This window comes from Chelonoidis abingdonii, chromosome 8, assembly GCF_003597395.2.
Source record: "Chelonoidis abingdonii isolate Lonesome George chromosome 8, CheloAbing_2.0, whole genome shotgun sequence".
In the NCBI taxonomy this organism is placed as follows: Eukaryota; Metazoa; Chordata; order Testudines; family Testudinidae; genus Chelonoidis; species Chelonoidis abingdonii.
The window spans coordinates 26,140,561-26,165,748 of NC_133776.1; the positions used below are offsets into that span (position 1 = coordinate 26,140,561).

The following is a 25,188-nucleotide window of genomic DNA, read 5'->3' on the forward strand; positions in this document are numbered from 1 at the left end:
CTCTTCAGTGCAGTTACCTCAGAGTTTACTCTGATGGGTGCATTTCACCAGTGCATTGCAACAGCTTTATATTGCTGTAACGTCACTTATTTCTCTTTGTCACAGCTATGTTTGCTGCATGCATTTTCTATGCCATTTTGTGTGAGGATCATTGTTCTTTGAGCAACATTCACAGAATTATAGAATCAACATAATGCTGCTAGAACTATGGGTTGAGCTTCAACAATTCTCTTTACTGCATGTGTAGGCTATCAGCTCTTTGGGACCTACCCTGTGATATTTTTTATGAGCAGTCATGGCACAAATAGTCCTCGTGAAGTCAAGCAGTCACTGTTAGTATTCATGTAAGACTGCAGGTTTGGGCCCCTTACTTAGCTTAACACTACTTGCTGGGTGCAAGGAAGCAAGTCTGAGAGAGCAGGGAATGAAAATGTCTGACAGAACATGAAAAGCTGCTTCTTCCATTTCTAAGCCTTCCAGGACAGACAGTGTCAGCTAGAACTAAACTCATCATTGCTTTTTTATGAAAAGTATAATATGCTCCCATTTCCAGTCAAAGCCACTCTTCCTTTTTATAGGGTTTAGTTCAGGTATATTGGGAATTAGATTTGCAGGCTGCCTGAATTATTGTGAATTTTTGTTACTTTAAATTTAATCATGAAGGCTGAGATTTCAAAGCTATCTATGGGATGTAGATGCACGGTTCCTATTGAAACAGATGGGAGTTGCCCACCTAAATCCGTTGGCAGCTTTGAAAATCTCAGTGGAATTGTGTTTTCTCTGATAGATGGTTCTTTAAAAATAATATTTACAAATGTTCCCCATAGTGTTTATTTTGATCATGTCCATGTTTGTTTGTACAAACGTTCGGGGAATGGCTGTTTTCCCTCCAAATACTTGGATGCATATCTGAACAAGGCTGTTCACTACTGGGTACTCATCACTCATTATTTTCTGGCTTTGAAAGTTCCCCTTGACCAATCACGGAGCAGAAATAGTATCATAGTAAAAGAGCCTATATTGTCAATAACTTAGTTATGACTAAGAAGCAGACCAGGTGTAGCTCTGTATTGGAACTCATAAATGCAATAAATCACAATGGTTACTTTAAAAATAAAATTGGGAAATTAAGGTAGGAAGCAGTTCCTGTTTACTTGCTACTTTGTTTAGTAACTGCTTGATAAAGTTTGTGAAACCCTGGAATGTCAGAGTCGTTGGGAGGTAGAATACAAGGTCTGGTAAACACGAGGTCAGCTCCTTAGCTAGTGTAAATGGAGCTATTAACAAGAAGACTTCCCCACTTAGTGTGGCAGCCTTGATAGCTATAGGCTGAGAATGAAGTAGTCAATTATGCTTCTGCCAGGCAAAATACAGGTGTTGGAAAGTTAAGGATCTCCAGCTTTACAAAAATGTAAGATATAGGACATAAACACTTAGAGTTGGAGATCCAGATCCAAGTAGCTGTGATGGGAAGGGAGAAGAGCTTTAGTCTCAGCCTGGAGGCGTGCGGATTACAGAAGCTGGAGTGGCTATTATGTGCCCTTTCTGCAAAGGGAGGCTGAGAGGAGCTGTGTAGTGGCAGATACTTTGGAGTCTCTGAGTTGCCATAATCCCAGTCTGACCCATATGCTGCATGCTGGCAAATAGGGAGTCACCCTGGTTCTCAGTTCCATACTGCACAGGAGATGTGAGCCTACTGCATTTCTTTGCCCCTGACTTGCATATCAGAACTGAATCACTTTTGGAGCTATGGAGGAGGAGAAGCAGAATTTGTCCCTAAGATGCACATCATCAAAATAATCTTAAAATATCTTCATATTTTCAAATAGACTTAGGGCAGCAAACTTCTGTTGTGGAACACCTAAATCCTGCAGGAATGCAATCTTTTAGAAGCTATAGATAGCAGCTGCTCCTCTCCTTTTTCTGTATTGTGTCTGTTTAGCATGTGGGCATCTGCAACAGGATAGTCTCATCTGTTTGTAAAAGATCCAGCACCCTGTTTGTTGGTGCCATATAAATAACAGTAATACAATATTCACTTGCTCCTTTTTGGTCAAATCAGCACCAGGTGGCATAACTAGTCCCCTGAGAGGCAAGCAGAGGAGGACTCAAAATTAAATCTACTGCTGGCTCAGGCTCAGAGACCTGTGGGCAGTTCTACTCACAGATTTCCGTCGGGAAATTTAACCACAGATTTAATTTTTAAAAATTAATTTTCTATTCAGTCACAATAGAGAGAAATAGAACAATTTCCTTGGCCATTCTTCTGGTTTCTTTAAATGCCATATTTATACAGAGCTCCATTTCTGGAAACACCCTACTCTGAGTGGCCCATTGACCTCAGTGGAACTGCTTGTGGAGCAAGGAACTATACAGAATGAGTGGGGGGGTCAGAATGTGGTTCACTGTGGTTAAGAAATGAGTGGAAGTTATCAGCATGGTAAACTAAATGCCAAACTGATTAATGAGAACATGCATATCTTGTAACACTAGTTCATATTTTATCTATATTTAGATTGGCATGTGCTCCTATTTGTCACTTCTCATCTATTTATATACTCCGACACCTCTCTATCCTTTTCTCCCTTCCTCCTCAAGTTCCTTCCTTGCTCCTCTGTCCCCATCTAGTAGATTTGCTTGACTATCTTTTTGCCCCAAAAGCTATGTTTCTGCCTCTGTTTTAACTATGGTAAAATATTAACACAAAAATAAAGCTTCTGTATTTTTTTTTTCTGCAGAGCAAGCAAGGTCTCTGCTGAAAAGATGTGGGTAGAGGCAGAATTAACAGATGCAGTGTTTTGTACTAAATCACAGTGTAGGTGAATCAAAGCTATCGAGGGATATTTTGCTTCTCCCATTAATGTTAATAGAAGTTAAGAGGCTAAATCGACACACGGTACTTCTAAAACTGTCTAGTACATTTTCTTCCAGGTCTGTTCCAACACAATGTGTGTTCAGAGCTCATGCTGGTGGTTATATGCAGTATTCGCTTAGTCACTAGGTAACTCCAGTCTCATACATTCTAAAATCTTCCTTTTTGACAGGAAAATAATTCATTTTATGAGACACAGTGTACCTTTCCCTCATCATCAAACTTACAGATGTTGAGAAAGGTGTTCTTCTGTACTGCCAGATTTTCTATCTAAAAACGCTGTAGGGAAAGTGCACTGAGATGGGAGCCAGGAGTTCTGATTTCACCTCGGTGTCACTTCAGGCACAGCTGAGAATAGCATCTGGGTCTCTGACATGACAGAATCAAGTTTTATCCATTCAGCTACATTGCATGTCAGAATGAATGTGCAAAATCTATGGTTATCCTGTCTGTAGTCATTGTGCTACCCATTAGACACACTCCTTCCCAAAGACGGACGTAAAACCCGGGATTCCGGGTCTCCAGTAGACTACTATTGTCTAGCAAATAGTTTTGTAATCCACTAGTCAAGTTTGTGTTGAGTCCCCCTCTACAGAGTGGTCCACTTAGGGGATAACAATTGCTCCTTTAGCTTAGCTAGTAAATATGTGTGCTGGAGATCTCAGAATATGGAGTTCAAACTCAGCTGATAACCCCTGTGAGGGAATTCTTATTTCTGCACATGATGGAATTGGGCTTTCTAGTTTTTTTAAAAAGCTAATTCACACAGTGAGACAGCATCCTTTTGATAGTTGCATGCCATTATCTATCATTGCGTATGGTACAGATGTTAAGGGCATTTCAGTCCTTTTGTCACATTTTGTGTCATACAGGTTTGAAGGTTGAGAGTTAGACTGTCTGACCTTGTTCTGAAAACACCAGGGGAAAGAAGAGAGGGGAAGCAAAACTTAAAAATAAATAGTGCTTAAAAGTAAAACTGGCTCAAGGGAACAAATGCAATAATCCAGTAGCTGAGGATAAGTAGTTTGGGGTAGTGGTGGGGGTTTGAAGGTCAGAGATTTCCAGGGATGTTGGAAAAATTTGTATAGTCAGGGTGCTGAGAGCCATTGAACCAAACTGTAAACCCTGTATATGATTGACAACACTTCAAGGTGGGGGTGCGGCAGCACCCCTAGTTCCAGCACCTGTGGAGATTTCTGATCTGCTTAGGCAGCTCTGAACAATGCAAACTTTTTCAAAATTAGAAAAATTATTTTACTGAAGCTGGTGAATAATGACTGTCTGCCAAAAAACAACTAAGGTCCAAATTTTGCAGTTCTTGGCCAGGCAAAACTCCCATGTTACCAGGGCCAGCTCCAGGCCCCAGCGCGCCAAGCGCATGCTTGGGGCGGCATGCCACGGGGGGCGCTCTGCTGGTTGCCGGGAGGGCGGCAGGCAGCTCCGGTGGACCTCCCACAGGTGTGCCTGCAGGAGGTCCATCGGAGCCGCGGGACCAGCGAGTGGCAGAGCGTCCCCCACGGCATGCCGCCATGCTTGGGGCGGCGAAATGGCTAGAGCTTGCCTTGCATGTTACCTAGCAGTAATTTTGTCTCAGTAAAGGATTCATCCCAAAGCTTTCACAGTTAGAACAGTCATTGCTTACTTTATTCTTGGTCAGAGTTTGGGAAAAATTCTACTACTGCTTCACGTGGACATAACTTGTAAAGAGACTGAACATTCTTCAGGGTACTCTACTGTTCCCCAAGGTAGATCATTCCTGAAGAGGAGTGGGGTAGGGTCTCAGACTGTGTGTAATGCTCACTTACCTGAAATGATTCAAGAAAATAGGAAAGGCATAAATAATCCTCTCTTACAACTGCCTCCTCACCTTGCTTGCTGACTCACTCTTCATTATCCAGCGATGCACATGTAAGGGTGCCCATTTTAATTTGTATCTTAGAAAGCAGCATTGTCCTTTTTTTGTTATTTTAAGACCCTTAAAGAAAAATTTAAAGGGCACCAATCATTTTCATTTAATGTTTTCAAGAAATAGGTTCCAAGAGACTGTATGTTGGACCTCTAGACAGTATGTTGGAGCCTTGGATATGTAGGAGTCTGTTGCCTGATTGTCTTCTCACTTTTTAAAAGTAATAAATCAAAAATAACTCCACTGATGTCAATGAGTTACTCCAGGGCTGCCTGGTGGGGGGGCAAGTGGGGCAATTTGCCCCATGCCCCGGGCCCCACAGGGGCCCCCATGGGAATATAGTATTCTATAGTATTGGAACTTTTTTTAATGGAAGGGGCCCCTAAAATTGCTTTGCCCCAGGTCCCCTGAATCCTCTGGGCAGCCCTGAGTTACTCCACTATAAAACTGGTGTCATAGGGTAATGAGGCCCTCTGTCTTATATATCCACACACTAGCTCCTGTGAATGGGTATTGGAAAAGAGAAGTGTTCAAAACAAAAAAGGCTTAGAAAAATTATATTTGTCACTTGCTAACTCTTCAGCTGCAGTTAAAAGAAATATCTTTAACATTTTATGAAACCTTGTGGGTTTTTTTCTCTCTTAGAAAACATAGTGGGTTGAACAGTGGGTGCCTATGTGATAATGTATCACTTTTCCCTCCAGCTAGGTGCCTTTAGGCAGCAGAAATCTGTCAGAACCCTGAGAATCTAATATATTACTTTATAGGCTTTACTGATTTTTCTCCTGACTTGATATCTCATGTACTGGCTGCCTGAAGCAAACTCTTTCAAGAGGCTCTTACATATATAGGTCTTATTTATGTGCACTGCAAATAGAAGGAATGAAAGGATTTGTAGTTTATTTTCCTTAGCTGGACTGAATGTTATATCAGCTCACCTGTTTGCAGTTGAAGATGTTTCACACTGACTCATAGTCAGGGCCAGCTCCATCTTTTTTGCCTCCCCAAGGGGCTGAGGGCGCCACCCGCCACCGAATTTCTGCCGAAGACCCAGACATGCCGCCCCTATCCATTGGCCGCCCCAAGCACCTGCTTCCTTTGCTGGTGCCTGGAGCCGGCCCTGCTCATGGTGATAAATACAGAATTAGATAGTGATCTCTGCATAGAATCATGCGTGCTATAGGTTGCCTACCCCTAGTCTACAGCCAAACTCTAAGATACAACCACATTTGTTCTGATCCCTCAGACAGAGACAAACACCTACAGGATCTCTATCAAGCATTCTTAAAACTACAATACCCACCTGCTGAAGTGAAGAAACAGATTGACAGAGACAGAAGGATTCCCAGAAGTCACCTACTACAAGACAGGCTCAACAAAGAAAATAACAGAATGCCACTAGCCGTTACCACTAGCCCCCAACTAAAATCTCTCCAGTGCATCATCAAGGTTCTACAACCTATCCTGAAGGACGATCCCTCACTCTCACAGACCTTGGGAGACAGACCAGTCCTTGCTTACAGACAGCTCCCTAACCTGAAGCAAATACTCAGCAGCAACTACACAACAAAAACACCAACCCAGTAACCAAGCCCTGCTACAAACCCTGGTGCCAACTTTGTTCACATATCTATTCAAGGGACACCATCGTAGGACCTAACCATATCAGCCACACCATCAGGGGCTTGTTCACCTGCACATCTAACAATGTGATATATGCCATCGTGTGCCAACAATGCCCCTCAGCCATGTACATTGGCCAAATGGAACAGTATCTAAGCAAAAGAATAAATGGACACAAATCTGACATCAGGAATCATAACATTCAAAAACCAGTAGGAGAACACTTCAGTTTCTCTGGTCAGGTCCTGCTCCAGGCACCAGCTCAGCAAGCAGGTGCTTGGGACGGCCAAGGGGAAGGGGCGGCACGTCAGGATCTTCGGGGACAGGTCCCTTGGTCCCTCTCAGAGGGAGGGACCTGCCGCCGAATTACCGTTGAAGAAGAAAACAGTGTGGTGGAGCTGCCACTGATCGCGATTGCGGCATTTATGTTTTTGCTTTTTTTTTTTCGCCGCTTGGGGTGGCAAAAACCCTGGAGCCGGCCCTGTCTCTGATCACTCAATAACAGACCTAAAAGTGGCAATTCTTCAACAAAAAATCTTCAAAAACAGACTCCAACTTGAAGCTGCAGAACTGGAATTAATTTGCAAACTGGATACCATCAGATTAGGCCTGAATAAAGACTGAGAGTGGTTGGGTCATTACAAAACCTAAACCTAATTTCCCCAATACTGATTTCTCCCTACTGTTACTCACACCTTCTTGTTAACTGTCTGTAATGGGCCATTGTCTTACCACTTCAATAGTTATTTTTCCTCCCTGGGTATCCTGCTGTTAATTGATTTATCTTGTTAGACTGACCTCACAATTGGTAAATCACCCCCATCCTTTCATGTATTTATACCTGCTCCTGTATTTTTCACTCCATGCATCTGATGAAGTGGGTTCTAGCCCACAAAAGCTTATGCCCAAATACATTTGTTAATCTCTAAGATGCCACAAGGATTGCTCGTCATTTTTGCAGATACAGACTAACACGACTACCACTCTGAAACCTGTCACCATGCAAGGCACTTCTTTTGAACAGTGTCTGTTGCTCCTTTTTATATGAATTTGCTCCAAGTACAGATCTGGACAGATTGCCATTGTCCTACCCAATTGCTGGTTTCCAAGTCACTTGGGGTGACCTCATCTCTTCCTTTAACTATCAGCCTCTAAATTTACTGCAGTCAGCCTTCCAAAGGCCAAATTACTTCAGTAATAAATGTTACTGCAGTTAATTTTTATTTTAGGGGATCTGAAGACTGTCTATTTTAAAGTAAACAGAAAAAACATTGTGCATGAAAAGCAACAATGAAGGCATCAGTGGAAACATTCTAAAAATATAGTTCAGCTATAGTCTGCATTCCTTTAAAGTTATTAGGCGCGCAAACCCCTTAGAGTAGAGATGGGCAAAACCAAGACCCACAGGCCAGCCGGCCTGCAGGACCCTCGTGCCCAACCCCTGAGCTCCTGACCCGGGAGGCTCGCCCCCAGCCCATCCCCCACTGTTCCTCCTTCTCCGCAGCCTCAGCTCGCCCTGCTGCCAGCGCAATGCTCTGGGCAGCAGGGCTGCAAGCTCCTGCGGCACCGCAGCTGCAGAGCCCAGCCTGATACGGTGCTCTGTGCTGTGCGGTGGCATAGCTGGCTCCAGCCAGGCGGCGTGGCTGTGGCTCCAGCCATCGGTGCTCCAGGCAGTGCAGGAAAGAGGCGGGGTGGATAGAGGGCAGGGGAGTTCAGGGGTGATGGTCAGGGGTGGGGTGTGGATAGGGGTCAGGGCAGGGAACAGAGGGGTTGAATGGGGGTAGGGTTCTGGGGCCGTCAGGGGACAGGGAATGGGAGTGGATGGGGTAGGGGTCCCAGGACGGTCATCAAGGAACAGGGGAGTTGGATGGGGCAGGAGTCCCAAGGGGGCCGTTGGGGGCGAGAAGCAGGGGGGGGCAGATAGGGGGCGGGGGCCGGGCCACGCATGGCTGTTTGGGAAGGCACAGCCTCCCCTAACGGGCCCTCCATACACTTTCGGAAACCTGATGTGGCTCTCAGGCCAAAAAGTTTGCCTGCCCCTGTCTTAGAGGTTTACTCAATTTTACTGTTATTTTGCCACTAGGGGAAGCAGACAGGGCACTGGCCTAGGAGATCAGGGTTCTATTCCTGGCTTTGCTGCTGGGTGACATTGGGTGTGTCACTTCACCTTTGTGTGCCTCAGTTTTCCCATTGTAAAATGGGGATAAGAGTGATCTCCTTTATAAAGTATTCTGACATCTAGGAAGGAAAAGCACTACAGAGCTTTTATTATTAAGGAGTAGACTCTTTGGGTTTTGCTATGGACTTCAATGGGGCAAGGATTTCACCCTCTGTGTTTAAGTTTATAACTAGCTTTTTGTTGAAAACCTCTTTTTAGCCCTCTGTCAGGGTATAGTACCTGTCTAGGTCCCAAGAGGGGCAAAGGTGACAGGGTCAGAAAGCCCTGGAGCTCCAGACCAGCAAAGCAAGGGTTAACCAGCAGAGCTAGGAAACAACTGTATACAAGGAGGTACAAGTCAACAACAGCTGTTGAAAGTGAGGAAGCAATTTGGGATGACAGGCCAAGCCGAGCTCTATTTCTCACAAGGTTACTGCTTCTATGGACTTGTCTACACAGGGTTACTCAGAAAATTAATCCGAATAAATTAAGGGTGCAAATTTAAAGTGGATTACTTAAATTGCATTAAGTGTCTGTGTGGTTGTTCTTATTCAGAATTAAAGTGGCATTAAATTCAATTAAGCCTAATTTACTTCCACAGTTAAAAGATTTTGAGTTTCTTGTAGCATGCCTCAGATCTTTTCTTGAAGGAGGAGAAGGAACACCAAAGAAGTGTTCCTAACAAGTGTGCTTCCAAGTCTGGCTTTATTTTTTGTTTTGAGGAATAAAGAATCTTTACCAGGTTGTTTTCTAGCATCTTGCTATTCCCAAGTTACTTAATGCTGGTCATAGGTGAAAATCTTCCTACATTATTTTGACTGTGGCTGTCTGCAGGCTAGCTACAAACTTTACTCTGTTCATGTGGCTTTGAAGAGAGAGAAGAAGTGATCTTGTAGGAAACAAATCCCAGGGGCTATTTAGATATGAGACTACGATGTCAAAGAACAGGGTAGATCACAAGAAATGTCTGATATGTGGCCTTCTCCAGAGGAGAATGTTGGTTTGTAATGTGATAAAGTATTGATGAGAAACCATTCTAATTTAGCTGAAGTCGGTGGAGTTACTGTAGATTTACATTTGTGTAACTGAGATCTTAGTCCAGTTCTACATGAAGCCACTTCTAAAGAGTCCCTGTTTAGTATCTTCCAGTCTCATTGCATGATTCTCCAGTCAGAAACAGTTATTCAAACCCATGCTGATAAGTATGGTACAGAGCACTCCCACCTCTCCGGATTGAGAATCCTCATACTTGCAGTGTTCCTGCTTTCTGCAGAAATCAAACACTGGACTGACAAACCGTGATGTGATCTCTGATCCAGTGTGAAGCAATGTCCCTGGTTCCCCAATGTTTACAGTTGTGTGAATAAATATTTATGGTAGCCAGGCCTTCTCCCCTCCTATTGTGCGTAGATATGCAAAGGTCCTCAGAATGAGGATGATAAATGCAGACCATAGATGCACAGTACATAATGAGGATAAAACAATTTCATTCTTAATGCTGAATAATTTTTGCCTTTAATATTTTAATGTCTTCTTCTGTTTCTAAACAAATTGCAGTTTCTAGCCCTCAAGGTTGTAGAGAAAAAGCTTGAAAACATGAACCTAAAGGTTCCCAAACCAGAAGAAAAATAAGAAGAATCCAGAAAGTAATTTTCTTAATCTCAGATTCTTATGCAAACACCATGACTGGAGAGAGAGAATAATTCATAATTTTTTGAATGCTTGGGGCTGGCAATATAGCTGCAGTCATTTTTGTCTCACTATTTCACTGTGTTGGAAATTACTTGAACTATCGTTCAACCTCTGTTTTGTTGCAGAGCACTTTTTCTCTGCTTTTAGCACAAGGCAGATGCTAACACAAGTATTATCAGGCTGAAGACATACTCTCGAAGCAGATTTGACTTTCTTCTCTGGATAGAGTATATTAATAATCAGGGCCGGTGCAACCATTTAGGCAAACTAGGCGGCCGCCTAGGGCACCTAGTGGTTGGGGGCGCCTAAAAGCCCCCTCAGGCGAGGAGGTGGAGGTGAGCTGAGTGGGGGGACGCGCGGAGAGGGTTGCCCGCAATAACGGGGGGGGCGCACAGGGGAACCGCTCGCTGCCCCAGCTCACCTCCGCTCTGCCTCCTCCGCTGGGCACACAGCCCAGCTCTAAGTCTCCTCCAATCAGCGCCACAAGCCTGGGCGGGGAGGAGAATTAGAGCAGCGCCAGTGTGCTCAGGGGAGGAGGCGGAGTGAGGTGAGCTGGGGCAGGGTTAGCTTCCACAGGAGGTCTCCCCAGGCAGGGTTAGCTGCCGGGGGAAGAGGGGAAGTCTCCCGAGGCAGGGTTAGCTGCCGAGGGGGAGGGAAGTCTCCCCAGGCAGGGTTAGCTGCCGGGGGCGTGGGAAGTCTCCCCAGGCAGGGTTAGTTGCCATGGGGGAATGGGGGGGAGAGGGGTTAGCTGTCGTGGTGGAGGGGATAGATGCTGCGGGGGGGGCTCCCCACGTGGGGGCTGAGTTAGCTGCTGTGGGGGAGGCGGGGTTAGCTGTGGGGGGGTGCAAGGTGGAAGTTTCGCCTAGGACGCGAAACTTCCTTGCGCCAGCCTTATTAATAATCAATAAGGACATACAGGGATTGGAGCTGGATTTCTTCCTTTGCCACTATGTGGTTCCTGCTAACAAATCTTTCCTTAAACGCTTCTTAGTAGGAGTTAAGCATGTGCTTAAATGACTGCACAGGGTGCAAGGCATTGGAGACTCATATTCACTGAGTTCATGTTCCTCATGTGTGAACAGAATGAGGTCAGTTGTGTTCCGTACAAAATGTCAAATATGCATAGAAAATTTCCCTGGTGAAATTGAGGTATACTAATAAATCATTCTCAAACAACACTTTTTGCCTCATTTTCTAGGCTCCCGCTAGCGAAATAAATACTTCATCTCCTCCCAACCCACACTTCTAAACAAAAATATTTTGCACCTGCAATATAATTCACACAAGAAGCAGAATACATAATTGATTATAGTGAGATCTAACTGAGGAGCACATTAATTGCTTCACTATGAGGGTGCTCAGCAACATCTATTGAAATCAATGGGAGTTAAAGGCATACGGTACCTTTTTAGCTGGTGCCTGACACTTTGCAGGAGCAAGCTGTATTTCAGCAGGTGGTGATGTTATGACTTCCCTTAACTATGTACTTGCAAGTTACAATCACTTTATTACTCTTTCATGGGTGCATAACCAACATTTCTTGCAAAACTGGATCAAGAAGTTTTTGCCAGTTTACAAAGGGAAATACAGAAGAAGATTCTAAAACTTTTTTTTTCCCCCACAGATCCATCAGTTTCTACTCAGACAACATTTCTAGTGAGTTCGGACTGCAGAGAGACTACCAGAGTAGGCTCCATAAATAGAGCTTGATTATAACAAGAATTGCAGTTTATGCATCCGGATGCATTCAAACAATCTGAGACTCTGGGGTTTATATTGCAGCCCTTTCTCTTGTGAGTAGTGCCATTGATTTCAGTGAAGTTACTTATGTGTCTGGCAGCAGAACTTCCCATTTAATTTAGTTTCACTGTAAACAAGCTATATGCTGCACACAACCAGGATTCTTTCTATCTTGGCCTCCCTTGGATAAGACATGGCCCTGGACTCTTTCCTGCACTGTGATCTGCTCAGCACAGGAGCAAGAGGAAGCCATCAGAGAGTGAGCTATGCCTCTGTGTTTCTCACTGTGAATCTGAAGCAGTCCTGGACTGTTGGTGTTACAACAGCTCTAACTTACACCAACAGCTTGGCCATGTACCAGTTGACTATATTGATAGACCACAGCTGCCCCCCGTTTTCACTCCCTCTGCCATGGGTCCTTGGCCAGGTGGGCATAGGAGCTGGCTATGCCTCTCTGCACCAGCTGAGAGCTCCACAACATGGGGGAATTCTCAGCTGGTGAGCTTGGCTCAGATTCTGCCTAAGCAGCACAAAGTAGCCAGAAGAGGAGGGAGAATCTAGCTCACTCTGTATGTACGAGTGGGGGGAGGGTCATAGTTGCCTCATACAGGGAGAAATATTTTCAATTCTCCACAAACATGATAGGCTACAGTGTGAGACTTACAGTAACAAAAAAGGATTTGCTGCAGTGATTCTGCAGAGATTCCTTTGCTCAGAATGACTGCCACTGAGGTATGAATGATGTATGTGAGGTATGAATACATGTGTTATTTATTCCACTGTACCTTTTCGTTTCTCCTTGTTAAAAAATGAATGTACTGATATATGTAGTCCTCCAGTGAAAACGATGTCCTAGATTCCAACAGACAGGATTACCTACAGCTATCCAGACAGGAATTCATGCAGATGAAAAGCTCTGTGGTGAGACATGATGGAAATGCACACTGTTCACACAGTAAAAAATAGAAAATAAAGGGCTTGATTCTGCATACACACTGTGTGCAAGGAACTCTTAGGGAAGTTAGTGCAACTTGTGCACATGGAATTGGGCCCCGAATCTTTACTTTTTACTAAATTGCATTTTTCTGGCATGGCATCACAGATCCAGAAATAATACATTTAAACAGCTTTTAAAATATTAACAATTTTTTATTTTTTTCAGATTGAAGCACTTACATTTTAGTGGAAAACAAAATTGACCTATGTAAGGTGCACTGTACATACTGCTAGTTAAATTCTTCTTTGTGAAGCAAGGACCAGATCCTAGGCCCCATTCTACAGCTCTCATGAGACGCTACGCTGTACGTGTCTGATCCTCAAAGGCCTGAGCATCCTTTGCTCCCATCAGTTACAGTGGGAGCTGAAGGTGATGAGAAGCTCTTGAAAGAGCTACTCGTTATCACACAGGACTAGGTTTTCTAAAGTGAATTCAAGTGTCCATTTGGCCTGAAGAGTTACAATAAAAAAAGACTGGTAGTGGCAGCATTTTGTTAATAACACATGCAGATCAGACTTCTGTGGCCTGCCTCCTTGAAACTATAACAACTCATGGTAGAACCAACACAATGTTAGACTTAAAGAATTTGTAAGCAATATTCTAAATCTTACTCTAGCAGATTATGCTCTTTAATATGTGAATCTAATATGTAGCTGGACTGCCTGTATATCATGGATACTAAAAAGCATTTTCACTCGAAAGAGGGAGCTTTTTTTTATTTCTAATAGCTGTTCGCCCCTATGCAAATGCATAATTCCCTGCTGCATTCAAATGGATGATGCATTAATTCAAGACATCTTCAAAATTCTGACTCTCTGAAGATGATCTAGAGAATCAGACTATCAGTAGGCTTCCTGTTCCTTAGTTAAAGAACCTTTATAATTATGCTTTTAAAAGAGGAGATGTAGTATATACTGTGTGGGAGGAGTCTGAATTTTAAATTTATTTTAGAAATCATATTTTTAAGTGTACTATTGTAACGTAAGGGGCAGGAGGGAAGAAATGTTGAAAGAGACAAAGAGATGGAGTCTTCCTCCAAAAACAGTTTGGGCTTGTGAAGAGTGCCATTGTAGGTTATTCAAAAAGAGAACAGTGGATCGCTTTCTAATTTAATTGTATTAAAAAAGAATCATATCCCTGCTACAATTGCAGATACCATTGTTTCACTTAGAGAACACAATGAGAGTGGTAAATGAACCTGACTAAAATAAATGGGAGTCCATCACTGAATTACTCAGACAGCTTCCTGTTTTTAATGTTCTTAAATTAAAATTGCATTAAAAGATTTATAATCAAAACATAAAATTAGGTTTACAAAGAAATAGAAGGCAAAATTCTGCCTCACAGAATGTTTTGGGACAGAAGTCGTACTCCAAATGCGGTACTTAATATTGGATTAGTTAGAGGTGCTGAAGTAGAAATAGTAGACCCATAATGGACATCTTTAAATAAATAAAATGAACAGCCAGCTCTGAAACACCACCACCTTGTAGACATACAATGACGAGACACACTATTTAATGTTACATACTTGTAGGCAAACAATACCTTATTTTATAAAGATAATCAAGCTTAATAGACTCTAAGGTCACACTTTGCTCTTATTCATACCAGTTTACATCCAAAGTAACTCTACAGAAGTCAGTGGAGTTACTCCAAGTTTACATGGGTGTAGACAAGACCTGTATCCAGTCTTCTCTCTTGCAGAATTAACCAAGTTCTTCCTGTTCCAAATCTATTCTCCCTTATATTAAATATGATATATGAGATACAGTTCCTACTTAAGCTATTTCATTCATGCATGAGATTTGCAACACAAGCAAACCAGCCTAGGTAAGAGATGTGAATCCACAATAGACTTTAACCTTTGGCTCACATTGTTCTGTTCATTTTCAGTTACTAACAAGTCTACATGAATGAGTGTCAGATCTTATTCCATTACCTAAATTGAGGACTAATCATGGAGGATTTGATTTAAATCACTAGTCAGAAAGACTCAAATTAATCATGGATTTATACATAAAAGTGCATTCTTGTTGTTTGGTATAACCTTAATACATGTTCTTCACAACTCAAAGATAGATGTAGGTTTCATTTTTAGAAAGTACACACTATACATTTTTTAAGTGATTTATTATGAAAACTTTTCAGATTAGTTTTACAGCTATATCAGAAGATGAATGATTGTTTGGTTATTTCATTTACCAAAGGTAATTGAAGCAGATATTTATGAAGTCACTGGGAGGTGAACTATCTCTAATGCAATAGGTTAATCATTTATACTTGGAGGATTTTCTTGCCATTTTGTATTAGGAGGAGAACATCACTAGACAGACATTTATTAAATTGTTTTATTTAACTAAAACAACAATTAATTATGTATTCTGGATTTTTTTTTCTTCAACAGCAAACATAATATTTTTAACAAAAACAAGCATATGAATTTTTGAATTTAGTTAAACATTCAAGTTTTTTAAAATCAGGTTTGTTTTTGTGTAAAATTGTTTTTAACTAAAATAGTTAAATGAAATATTTAAAAAAAATTAATTAATTGACTGTCAGCCCAGTTAACTGGTGTGACTTTCTTTAAAACATCATCAGCAAACATATATTTCTTGAATAGTTCACCCTTAGCTCTGAAGTTTATTATAGTTGGCATTATGGAGAGATGATTGCTAGATCTGCTGCCACTGTCCTCAGTGGTAGCAGATGACAGAACAAGAAGTAATAGTCTCAAGTTGCAGTGGGGGAGGTTTAGGTTGGATATTAGGAAAAACTTTTTTACTAGGAGGGTGGTGAAGCACTGGAATAGGTTACCTAGGGAGGTGGTGGAATCTCCTTCGTTGGAGGTTTTTAAGGTCAAGCTTGACAAAGCCCTGGCTGGGATGATTTAGTTAGGGATTGGTCCTGGTTTGAACAGGGGGTTGGACTAGATGACCTCCTGAGGTCCCTTCCAACCCTAATATTCTATGATTTTAGATGTCCATGTCATAGTCAGCGCCTCTTCTTCAGGCGTTAAAGTTTGACCGTGGTACCGAGTATTGAAAATATTTGCAAGAAAATGAGCTGGAAATGGTGCTTCTCCCATTCATTTTTTTAATGCTTGTAATTTAACTCTCATTGTATATTTCTCTTTTTAAGATCTCACTCAGTTCCTTCCAAATTTCAACAGCGTCAGCAATAAAACAGCTATTTCTCTGCATTTTGTTCAAGGCTACAGACATAGGCTTCAGGGTACTCAGCATGTGTCCAACATTTCTCTTAAGTCCAATGTTGAGAACTTTGGCTGTGACAGTGCCATCTATTTTTTCATGATTTTGCTCACCAACTGTCATCAAATTTCGTCAGTTCTTGATATAGTGCTCAAAACAGTCCACTGCTGAGTTCCATCGCACATCTTGTGTGAGAGTTAGCTTGGTTCCTCCCACTTTTTTCAGAGCAGCTGCTGCAAAGTGGTTGTTACAGAAGTATTTTGCAATTTCAACAACATTAGCCTTTATTTCTGGAACACTGAAGTCTTTGGCTAGGAGGTGCATCAAATGAGCACTGCAACCGTATGTTATTAGCTTGGGATGCTCTTCACTCTCTCCTAAATTTCTTCTCATCCTGGATATATTTGCAGTGTGACCAAGCTGCATAGTAGACATTTGAAATTTTTTTCCCAGTTTGTTATAGCTTTTACTGCTACTTCTTGTAAGTATTCTGCTATGTGTGCATTTCCTTATGTATCAATTGTTTCTGAAAGGAAGACATTCCCTTCTTCTGTTGTCACACAAGCACATGCAACAGGATCATTGTGGACACTGCTCCACCCATCAAGACTCAGGTTAACAATTTCACCCTCTAGATCTTTTGCACACTGCTTAATTTCTTTTTCATACACTTTATCCAGCAAATTGCCTGTGATATCTGCTCTGTTGAGTGGACTGTATCCTGGTCTTAATAATTGAACCATGTTAATAAAGTGTGGGTTCTCAATCATATGGAAAGGAGAGCTTGTTGCATAAACAAACTGGGCAATTTTTTTCATTAATTACCTCTTTTGTAATCTGCTAGTTCTTATCAAAAACTTAACAATGGTTGTTTCTGGATGGTGGAGATTTTTTTTTCTTTTTGCAAGAGGTGATAGATATACTGTGACTGTGTGACATACATGATGTGACTGAAACACTATCATTGGCAGATAACTCTGAAACTATAGAAAATGATGGTGATTTTGAAGGTGGATAATCTTCAGAATCCTGTATGTTGAAGATGGATTCTCCTAAACAAAATAAGTCAATGCAGTTATTTAACTATTATTACCATACTGCTCATTTAGTATTACTCATTGCATTCACTGACACTCAGTACTACTTTCAAGGTGAAATTGTAAAAGGAAAATCTACCTATTTCAGCTATTTATTTTTTATCACAACTGCATCTAATGATAGTGCCCCATAGAGTAACAACTATATATTTTGCTCAAACTGAGAATTCAAGAATAGTCCAGAAGGAAGACAGGCAGTCCCTAAGAAGTAGTATGAATTAAAAAAGTTTACCAACCTGAAGATCCTGCATGTTCAGACATGTTCCTTTCATCATCTTCAAGCAGCTTCCTCCTGAGAAGGAACACTTCTCATGATGTTGTTTCATTCGGGCAACCAGGCCTTGCATTTCTTTGGTTGCACTGTTTGCATTTGCACGCATTCCTGTCTTACCCAGAGTAGAGGAACTTTAATTAAAATATTCCCAAACTGGATCTCTTTTATAGCCTGCCATTATGGTTTTGTTTCTAGTGAGAGAATGGTATGGTAGATCTCAAATCAATGAACGCTACACTCAGAAGATCTTCTGGAACTGCTCAAGTTTCACTTTTGGCAGTCTGTGAATACAGTTGTGAATACTTCAGATACAGTTTCACTTTTGTTTCTACTGCCTGTCCTCTCCTTTCTCACATTTATCTCCAGACTTCTTCTCCTTGTCCAGATCTATTCTTGCCCCCAACAATCTTCTATTCATTACTTTTGAAACTTTGCACTTTTAGAGAAGAGGTAAGGGATTGACTCTGTGTACACAAATTTGCAGATGGACAATAGGATTGAGGTCTGTTATTTTCTCTATCTCTATTATTTATTTGAAAAACATTTTTGCTGTTAACAAGCATGTTATCTCTGGAGACACAAATCCACAGTTTGAGAACCACAAAACTAAGCATCTCTGATGGTATCTTCTACACTGAGCACTGAGTCTCATTGGGTAGATAGAAAGATTAACCTAAATAATCAATACAGAAACCCCTGGAACCCCATAAGATCAGGTCCCTAATCCATGAACTACTGAACTCATTTAGAAAACTTTTCTTAACCATTACATGAATATATTGTCTCATACTATAGAATTAGAATCCTTATTCCATGATGAGATATCTTTGAGCTATAATGTATCTTAATTAAAACTGTCTTTAGATAGGTTTTTTTCCTCAAAAAGCATTTTATCAAAGTCTAATTTAAATTAAAAAAATCCAATCTTAAAAAAAAAATTAAATCATTGATTTTTCTCCACCCTTGTGCTAACTCAGTAGGTTAAAACGGTACTAGATTCTGCAAGTGTTCAAAGAAGGTCAACTGCTTAGAGAGCTTTCATCATCTCTGGCTAGTCAGGAGGAGGCATCAACCACTCCAGGGGACCACTCAGTTCTCCTTCATGGCCCTGTACCTTCCAGGCAAGACTATAGTAATATATTCTGATTAGAGCTACACTTGCTGACCGAGTTTCACTAGTGTAGAGTGCAGAAGCACGACTCTTTAATGTGGTCAGCCAGTATGAACATGAAATATCAATACTCAAATCTCTGTCCTGGCTCTTGCTTCATCTCCTAGTGCAGTAACAGGTGTTATTATAGAGGGGGAGAGAGAGCCCAGAATGCTTTGGGATGCAGTTAGTAACCAGAGCTGATTGAGAATTTTTCTACGTTCTGTTGGAAAAAAATGACTATTTGTCAAAACTGAAACTTCATGAGAAAGAGTCGGTTTTGAAAAAATTGTGAAAAAAGTTTTGAAACTGTCAAAACATCCCACTTCAACATTTCAAAATAAATTCTGGATTTTGGTTCACAATGGCTTTTCACTTTGAAATTTGAGTGAATTATAGAGTGAATTAAAGTCAACATCAAAATTAAATGTTTCAAAATTATCAAAATGAAATATTTTCAACTGAACAAAACCCAATTTATTTTAAAGTTTTTTCACTTTACAAAATTTTTGAGATTTCAATATTTCTTCCCAATTTGGGAAAGGGAAAAAAGTTTGAAATCTCAAAAATGTTCCTGGGACGAGAGAATCATTTTCTCCCCAGCTCTATTAGTAAACACCGTGGAACAATATAAGGCCCATTATCTTTATTTAGTATTAGATTGATTTGGATTTTTGTCATAATATTTTGCATTGTTTAACATGTTTGTTTAATTAACATTTGCTCTGTAAGGCATGTAGGGGATAAATTACTGGACATTTAAGTGGCAATTTGTGAGTGTATGCTTTAAATTCTGTGTCTGCTACAGCTATAATGGCTATGAAGATAAATAATATTTATTTTCCATTAATACACAGCTAAATTATAATGTAACTATTGAAATTATATAGTTCACTGAACACTGGAAAAAGTATAAATTTGGCATGAACATTTGGCTCCTTAAGATGGATGTTGATCTCTTACTCAAAAATAAACTATGCAGAAAGAGCAGTGAGAACTATGGCAGTGGCAATTACTTATGGCAGTGGCAATTACTGTTCAAGAAAGAATTCACTCTGATGGCCTCGGATACACTCTGTCTTTTAGACATCCAATTTTACAAATCTGTAATATCTTAAACAAGAATCTAACCTTGCGCTTAATAGGTGCTAGTATGTTCAGTCCATATTGATCTTGTTTTTTCATACATTCCAGATGTCCTTCAGATCCTACGTGTGTTTTTTAGAAAGTACTCCAGACTCTGAACCAGATTAGCTGCCAAAAATGCGGACACTAATGGACCCTTGAACAGAGAACTTCAAACAGTGTAGACTAGGAGCCTGCACAGCACAAAGAAAGCAGCTAGAGCCAGGGCTGAGAATTGAGTCCTAGGTCTTATCACTTACCTGGAAATGAATTTCTGAACTACTTCACTCTCTGGCCCACTATCCTCCACTGCTGCAAGCCACACCATTCCTGCCCTCCGTATGAATTCAGTGCTACACTGTGAATTAAATCGGGCTTTCACACTCTTATAGACAGAACTAAAAGTTGGATCCAGACACAGAACATCAGCTGCCTCTGTTACTTAATGTAAACTGGGGGAATTCTTGACAAATTCTTTCTCTGACAAATCTATAAAGAAGGCAGATTTTGTTTTTATTTCCTTCCAGCAAAACAGGCCAATTTCTGGCAGGGCTAATCAACTTCTTTTCAGGCTAGTTGCTTTGTCCAAGCTTGAATAGGCCTGAGTCTAATAAGATTCTCTTGCACAATAAGATCCCATTTTTCTTTGCAAGTATCTGTGTTAAGGATTCATACAACTTGATTAGCAGCATGGCAACCCTGTAAAACTCCTGACTTATTCTACCAGGTTCTATCACAAGATCTTTTCCTTAATAATCCTCAAATAATTGGCTTCCTTGCCCTCTAAAGAGCAAATTTACCTTTCACGTCAGTGGGCTAAACTGCTTTGATACTAAAGATTTGCTCAGCTTGACTGTGAAAGGAGATGAAAATCAGGGCCAGTCAAAATGGAGGAACCATCTTTCAGTTCCCAAGTAATCCCAATACACATCCCTGCTTCCAGTTATTTTACCTGGTTCCCTTCTAGTAGTTAGCCATTGGAGAGAATATGGCCCCTCTGCTAGCATTAGCTGAGAGAGTGTCCCTTTGACTCAAGCAGTGAAGGCCTGTAGTTTTTGGAACTGAGGACCTAAGGTTCTACTCTGAGCTCTCCGCAGTGTAGGATTTATCCAATATTCATGTCTGTCAGCTGTATGTGGCTTCATCACAATTGTATCACAAATCGGGGAAATTTTGCTGACCTTAGATACTTACTATCCTGCCCCTTTTTAAAGCCCTCCCTTAGGAAGGGTTAGAGGGCAAATAGGTGCTGCTCCCACTCTGCTGGCCTTACAAACTTATACCGTGTCTTTACAAATTTGCTGATGTCTCTCTTTTTCTGTCTATTTTTTTCTGTCCATTTTTTCTCTCCAATCCTGATTTTCTGTGGGTTTTTCTCTCCTTGTCATCCTTTTTCTTTCTATTTATTCCCAGCCCTCTTTTGGCTGATTCTTCTCCTCTCCCTTCCTCTTCTGGTTACTTCATTCCCCAGTTTACCAGAAAGCTAAGACTACTGTGTTGGAGCAGCAGATGGGGGAGGGGTCCAGAGAAGAGTAACTGGGGCTGGGGGTTGCTTCCTGAACCTTCAGCCCTGTATATAGCAGCTAGGGTGACCAGATGTCCTGATTTTATAGGGACAGTCCCAATATTTGGGGCTTCTTCTTATATAGACTTCTATTACCACCAACCCACTGTCCCAAGTTTTCACACTTGCTATCTGGTACCTTAACAGCAGCTGCTCCCGTAGCCAGCTATGTTGGATCCATAACATGAGCAGGGAGGAAATCTGGGTCACTCTCAAATTGCTACCTGAGGCCTTGCCTGCAGAGGTGGCAGAAACTTAAGGTCTGTCTGCACTGCAACTGGAAGGTGTAAAATACCTGTACTGGTTCTGACTGAGCTAGCATGCTAAAAATAGAAGGGGTAGCCATTGTAGCGAGAGGGACTAGCCACCCCAAGTACGATCCCATCCTGGACCCTAGGTACATATTCAGTTCCTCCCACTGCTCACGGCACCAGGGTTATACTTCTATTTTTAGGGTGCTTGCTCCATCAAAGCTGATGCAGGTACATCTGCTTGGGCTTGAAATTATATCTTCCAGCTCCAGTGTAGGTGTACTAGGTGTCTAGGGGTGTGGATTTGGGCTCTGCAGCTTTCCAGAGTCACAGTGATTTTCTCCTCTGCCCTGCATCCCTCCTCTTAACTATTCTGGCACCTCCTCCCAGGGTGGCCCACTGCAAAGGTGGCAAGTATTCGTCTGCCTTAGACAAGGCTCCTCCTGCCTTGGAATAAGGCTAATTAGAGATGCTGACCAGTGCCCCTCTGGGGACACTCAAGGCCCAAACTGTAGCAGATCTGCTGGGGAGCAGGAGCTAGAGAAGCCCTGCAGGGGCAACTCTCCAATCCCTGTGTGCCAGGTAGCTCAGCCATTTGTAGTTTTGCAAGGACTGCAGTTACTATTGTAACAGCTGCCAGCATAGCCAATGCCAGCGATTGAACTGGAGACCTCTAGAGTTCAAAGACTGAGTCTTCACAGTTTGAGCTAGAGACCCAAGCTCTGTAGCAAGGGGCTGTAATCGATAATCCTCCTCTGTGGATCAGGCACCGAGGGGAGACACAAAATATACAGACTAACCCCAGGGGGTTATGCTACTGCAGTCCATATAGAAGTGTTCAATTTCTTCTAGTGCTTCTCACGCAGATCCTTTTAATGACTCTCTTTGTAATGTCTGTACCTTTACCAACAGGTTTTTGGGGAGGAATGTAACTTTTGGAAAAACTTTTCTCTTTATAAACTCAAATGCGAATGCTAAGAATTCCCGGCTGCAGCATTACACAAGGTAGTTCAGGACTGCAATGGAGTTCACTCTCCAATGGTTTTAACATAGTACTGTTCCTCTGTTGCAGGGGGGACTGCAACCCTTTAAAATCCTGACTTGCTCTGGGAGCAGAACAGTGCTTGCTACCGTACAACCACGTTGAAGCATGGTAGTTGCTAGCAGGGTTCTAACACCATTTCTGTGTAACCAAGTTAGTTCTGTGATAAATCTGTCCTATAGAGTGCCAGTTGGCATAGTTTATCTAGCACCCTTTTCACCATTCCCTCTTCTTCCCATCCCACCCCCTGTCCCATACTGGCTTGGGAAACTGACAGAATCTCCCATTACCAACTGTGGTTAAATATGTTCATAGCTAGCACAGTCCTGATCCCCATGTGGACCAGGCTTTTATTACATTTAAATCCTGTGAATTCTTATAATGAAGTCACTTTGTGTCCATGCATATAACTGAGTCATAGTCACTCTTGTGGTAATAACCTTGCGTTTTATATTAAAATGCATCATAAAGAGCCTTGCTCACTGAAAACAATAGGTGCTTTAAACCCTTTTAAAAAATCATACTGTTGATTTAAATACCGGGCTTCTAATGTTCCTAGAGAAAATGTACAGTAGTGAAAGCACGCTCATAAACTAGGCATAATTGGCTTGTTTATAATGGATTCTGACTTCAGAAATGAACATTAAATAATGGCAATTCTGTTTCTTTCCAGCGCTCAGGTGGGGCCTTAGCTATTCCTTTATGTGCATTTCAAGGGACTGTATCTCTCCATGCACCCACGGGAAAAACTCTCTCTTTATCTACCTACGAGGTAAGCACTGAAGGTCAAAAAATAACACCCACATCAAAGAAAATTGAAGTATATCGATCAAAGAGTGTTGGTCATGAGCCAAACCCTGAGGATTCTCCTACTACATTTGCAGACACAAATGTTAAAATTCATTTAGAAGTTCTTGAAATTTGCGACAATGAAGAGGCCATGGATACTGTATCAATCATCAGTAATATCAGCCAGTCGTCTACCCAGGTCAGATCCCCATCTTTGCGTTATTCACGGAAAGAAAACAGGTTTGTTTCATGCGATTTAGGAGAAACTGCTTCCTACTCTCTCTTTATACCATCAAACAATCCTGACAGCGATATTAACATATCAATTCCAGATACTGTTGAAGCTCATAGGCGAAATAGTAAAAAGCAGCATATGGAGAGAGATGGTTATCAGGAAGAAATACAATTGTTAAATAAAGCATACAGAAAAAGGGAAGAAGATGGCAAAAGCAATTAAAAGACACTTAGAGTAGTAAATCTGATTTGACTGACACTCCTCTTCTGCTTCAGTTGATCTATCAAACACATGGCTTTTCTCTTCTGTAACAAGTAATTTTGTTTTGTTTGGCTATATCAATGGTTCTCAACATGCGACCATGGGCCACTTGCAGCTCTATCAACACACAGCTGCGGCACATGTGACATCCTCAGGGCCATAAAGGTACATTGTGTGGTTTTGTCCCACATAACAAGGAGCTGCATGCATGGCCCATAATAGCTAAAAGGTTGAGAACCACTGGACTATACCAATAAGTAGTTTTTTTAAAAATGTATGGATAGGAAAACATCAAATAGTTAATAGTTTTTTATAATATTGTGTGACAGACCCAAACCAGTGGGGTACAGGAGTCTGGTAGAGGGCAAATATACCAGTCACGGGATGAGTAGTTTTCTGTTCCTTGAGTGACCAGAGCAGGGGCTGCACTAGAGTAATCAGAACACCTGCAGCCAATCAAGGCAGGATAATCAGGGCACCTGGATTTAAAAAGGAGCTCACTCCAGTCAGGCGAGGGGAGCCAGAGGAGAGGAAGTGCGTGTGAGGAGCTGGGAGGCACAAGGAGGCACAAGGAGCTGAGAGTGAGAGGCTGTGCTGCTGGAGAACTAAGGAGTACAAACGTTATCAGACACCAGGAGGAAGGTCCTGTGGTGAGGATAAAGAAGGTGTTTGGAGGAGGCCATGGGGAAGTAGCCCAGGGAGTTGTAGCTGTCATGCAGCTGTTACAAGAGGACTATAGACAGCTGAAATCCACAGGGCCCTGGGCTGGAACCCGGAGTAGAGGGCGGGCCCGGGTTCCCCCCAAACCTCCCAACTCCTGATCAGACACAGGAGGAGTTGATCCAGACTGTGGGAAGATCACTGAGGTGAGCAAATCTGCCAATAAGCGCAGGACCCACCAAGGTAGAGGAGGAACTTTGTCACAACTGGTGTCAGGAGTGGGATCTGGTGTGCACAGCGCGGCAGAAGAAGGAGGGTGAAAAAAAAAAGTAGAGGGTTTTTTTTTTTTGCCACCACAATGGATGACTTAGTACAGGCATTGATACAAGCTACAGCAGCCCAGCAGGAGGCTACCGTGTCCAGGCAGCTGCCCAACAGGAGGCAGTGCGGCTGCAGCAAGAGACTAATTGCCTGCTGATGGACCAGGCTTCTCAAGACCAAGCTATGTTGCGGAGAACTGGTGAACCAGGTAAAGACCCT

The 25,188-nt window shown here is 41.9% G+C and overlaps 1 protein-coding gene across 1 annotated transcript in view; it reads left to right on the top strand.

The window, feature by feature from the left end:
* The window catches only part of GPR149 (G protein-coupled receptor 149), a 36,598-nt gene extending 12,592 nt beyond the window's left edge, over positions 1–24,006 (top strand). The window contains exon 4 of the mRNA XM_032787370.2: positions 23,377–24,006. Within this exon, the coding sequence (XP_032643261.1) occupies positions 23,377–23,949 (573 nt within the window). The 3' untranslated portion in view covers positions 23,950–24,006. The remainder of the gene's footprint in view (positions 1–23,376) is intronic.
* The last annotated feature ends 1,182 nt before the right edge of the window (positions 24,007–25,188 follow it).